Source organism: Colletotrichum aenigma (genome assembly GCF_013390185.1).
Source record: "Colletotrichum aenigma strain Cg56 chromosome Unknown KSG_Cg56_contig03, whole genome shotgun sequence".
NCBI classification, from domain to species: domain Eukaryota; kingdom Fungi; phylum Ascomycota; class Sordariomycetes; order Glomerellales; family Glomerellaceae; genus Colletotrichum; species Colletotrichum aenigma.
Genome location: NW_023500909.1, coordinates 5,734,093 through 5,737,332, shown reverse-complemented (window position 1 = coordinate 5,737,332; position 3,240 = coordinate 5,734,093). Strand labels below are relative to the sequence as shown.

The 3,240-nt window shown below is 52.0% G+C and overlaps 1 protein-coding gene across 1 annotated transcript; it reads right to left on the bottom strand.

Moving 5' to 3' along the window:
- Positions 1-367: 367 nt before the first annotated feature.
- Mutanase lies at positions 368-1,946 on the bottom strand (the record flags this gene model as incomplete). The annotated part of the gene is made up of 2 exons (XM_037320769.1): positions 368-1,747; positions 1,800-1,946. The coding sequence occupies 2 exons, from the start codon at positions 1,944-1,946 to the stop codon at positions 368-370; spliced, it is 1,527 nt and encodes a 508-aa protein (XP_037180933.1).
- Between the last annotated feature and the right edge of the window lie 1,294 nt (positions 1,947-3,240).

Sequence of the window (3,240 nt, the reverse complement as noted above, 5' to 3'; positions counted from 1 at the left end):
CTTATCATGGCACAGACCCTAGCTAGATCTCTTGGGACGCCAAAACGGCACTAAGATCTCGGTCAAGAATGCAAACGCAGACACATGCAAGGTTTATCTACCATTGACGGCTAGACGTGACCTGAACTCAATTTGTGTTCGTCGATGTGGTGAATGTTCTCTTATTTACAGGGTAGCTGTCCTTCTCATGTTCAAGCCGGCCCGGCGAGTCTTTCAACGCATAAGTAACTAGCCGTGAGTATGGTTTACCAGCTGGACGATGTTCCATAATAGTCGATCAATACATACATGAACCTTGGAAACTCCGATTCTTCGGACATAACCCTCAAGCCGTCAGCTTCCCAAACTCGACCTCCATGGTTGTCAGTTAGGCAGTGGGGGCTGCCATGGCAGGAACAGCCATATCGGCAATGGCTGCAGCAGTGCGCTTCATGCCCGTGGGACCACAGGTGCTGACCTTCAAGCCAGCGTAGATGGACGAGTATGCTGCGGGCAGAAGCTCATCAGGCTGACCAGCCGGAATGGTTCCAACATAGGGGTTGAAGTTGTAGGTACCGCAGGGGCAGTGGTCGAGAATCTGCATCCCAGCTGTTCCGGAGAGCACCGTAGAGCCCCCACGAGTCAGGCTGAATGAGATAGCGCCGGGCTTCATGTCAACGGAGAACTTGGCTGCGCCAGCGGGTGCTTGGACTGTTACGCTGGTACCTCCGACATTGATGATCACAGAGCCTGCCTCCTTCAGAAGGGTGACAACGAAGACCTTATCCTGCATAGTCTCCCAGCCATACGGACGACCCTTGAAGTAGTTGCCAGAGACGTTGTTAGCGTCCGCCATGGTGGTATCTGTGGCATCGCAGTTGAGGCTTCTGAGGGTAGGTCGGAACCAGTAGACAATCTGATCTTCTGAGATGTACGGCTTAACGTCACTCCCACCGTTGTGGAATGCATTGATGAATGGCTTTGCCATGTCGAGCCAGCTGTTGTGGGGAAATCCATAAACCCATTTCGAGTTGCCATCATCCCCGTGGGGACTGTCAAGACGACCTACGTAGTGGCTCTCGCCGTAGTCGTTCCAGGTGACGATCTCAAGAAAGCGGGGCTTAAGGGTCAGGATTTCCTGCCAGCGGTCATACCAGAGGGTGTCGGATGGGAAGACCCAGTTCTTTGAGTAGGGGACCTCTGGACCGAAGTGGGTGAAGAACCAAGGGGACACCGGCGCAACGTAAGGCTTTCCTTTGAGTGCAGCAATGTAAGCCTGATCTCCCTGCTGGACGGTGACATTTCCGTAGCCATCGGGTGCCTTGTTCCGGCCATTGTTGGGCCACCCAAGCCAGTTCAAGGCGCCATCGATAACGCTGAAGTCCGTGCCGTACTCTGGGTGGTAGTTGGGTGCCCAGAAGACGCTGACACCAGCAGCGCTGCGCATGGCTGCGACATCCATACCGTCTCCGGCAAAGGATGAAGCGAAGACCTTGCCATCGACGATAAGTTGTGCCGGCCGGGACGCGTACTTTGCGATCATTTGACCAACGCGAGTCGCCTCACTGACTCCGTACCAGTTGAAGTCGAAGGAAATAAAGACCTTCATGCCATTGTTGGCAGCTGACTGGTAGGCGAGGTCCAGCTGAGCTTCGCTGTAAGAGTCTGTACCAATGTTGAGGGCAAAAGCGTCAATGCCAGCTGCCTTGGCGTGCTGCATATCGGCGTCATACTCGCTGGCAGAGCTTCGAGCACCGACGATACCAATCTGTGGACGGCGGTTAGTACCACTAAAGATGACTGAGACTTGAGATAATTACCATGAAGTGACAAAAAACCAGCTTATCGCCCCCAGATTGGCGCTGAATGAGGACATCATCCGAGGAGGGTGGGACAGCAAGGCCGATCACCGGAGCAACAGCTGTTGCTGCCAATATGGCTTTCAGGATACCTCCGAGGAACATCATCTTGGCTGATGTATGCACTCGATTGAGAATGAGAGAGAAGACAGTGGTATGTACAAAATGGCTTCCAAGACAGCTCTGATATCAAAGTGTGAGGACCTACAAACCTTTCTTTCGCTGTTCCTTCATCTCTTTGTCTTCTTTATACAATGCAAACAGTCATGGTAGAATCCTGCCTTCGAACCGTCTTCGGCAAGATCTGCAACAAACAGGACCGCCGACATGTAAAGGTCCGATGACAAGCCGTTGTAGGCCCGGTTGGATCATGCCGCTGGCCTTGACGCTTCATTTTCGCAACAAAGTGTTCATGAGACAGCAGGCTCTTGCTTCATTCGTCTTTGTCTGATCATGCTTCACAGTATCACTAAGCCAATAAGAAGTCCAACATACTACGTTGCAGCGTCGTTGCTTGCAGGCAATACATGTTGCATGCAGCCTTGAGAGCATTGAAGTCAAGGACAACTATCCACCGGTTGAAAGGATGAAACTACGGATGAGGCACTTTGACGGTTGCGAACAGCGTCAAAGTGTTTGTCATCCGTGTGCAACATCACGGTCCACACAACAAATCAAATAAACCCCTGTTTGTCACACGGTCTCGTTGAGGCCCTCATGCCTGTGCCTTTGTTGTCTCTGGATGCTGAATGGACTTTTTAATATGCATGTCATTCGGGCCGTGGGGTCAACCAGTCTCCGAATGCCACCCTACCGCCGGCCCATATGTTTTCTCCCTTCGGGAGTTGGGCAGGTCATATATCTGGGGTGCATATGCAGAGCTCGGTATCTTGTGGCCAGACCCGTGCCGCATATTAGCGAGTACCACATGACGGCTGTCTCATCTCCTGCCACATGGTGTCGAGACCCGACAGTGCGGAGTAGGCCCAATAGCACGTCAACCTCATTCTCTGTTCCGACGCAGCCTCCAATCAGACACCTGAAGCAGAAGCTTAGTAGAAGAAAAACGGGCCATGTGCATGTCGCATCATTCTGATGTTTAGTGCCACGTAGATGAGATGACAGCGTCGGCGAAAGTCGGGGTCCCTTTAAACCGACGTCAACAAGCTCACCGAGTGTAAGACCAACGTAGTAGCTCTGAACCAATATTAGTCATGGCCAGCCGGATGCAGCCCAGCTCCACTATGTGTTTGTTCATGATATGACGGGGAGAAAACGAAGAGATGTTCGCCCACGAAAACGAGACATTCTTTTGTACGCATACGGCCTTTTCTAATTCACCTCATCGCAACGGAATTGTAACGAAGAGAAGGACTAGCCCCACCACTCATCATACAGTTCT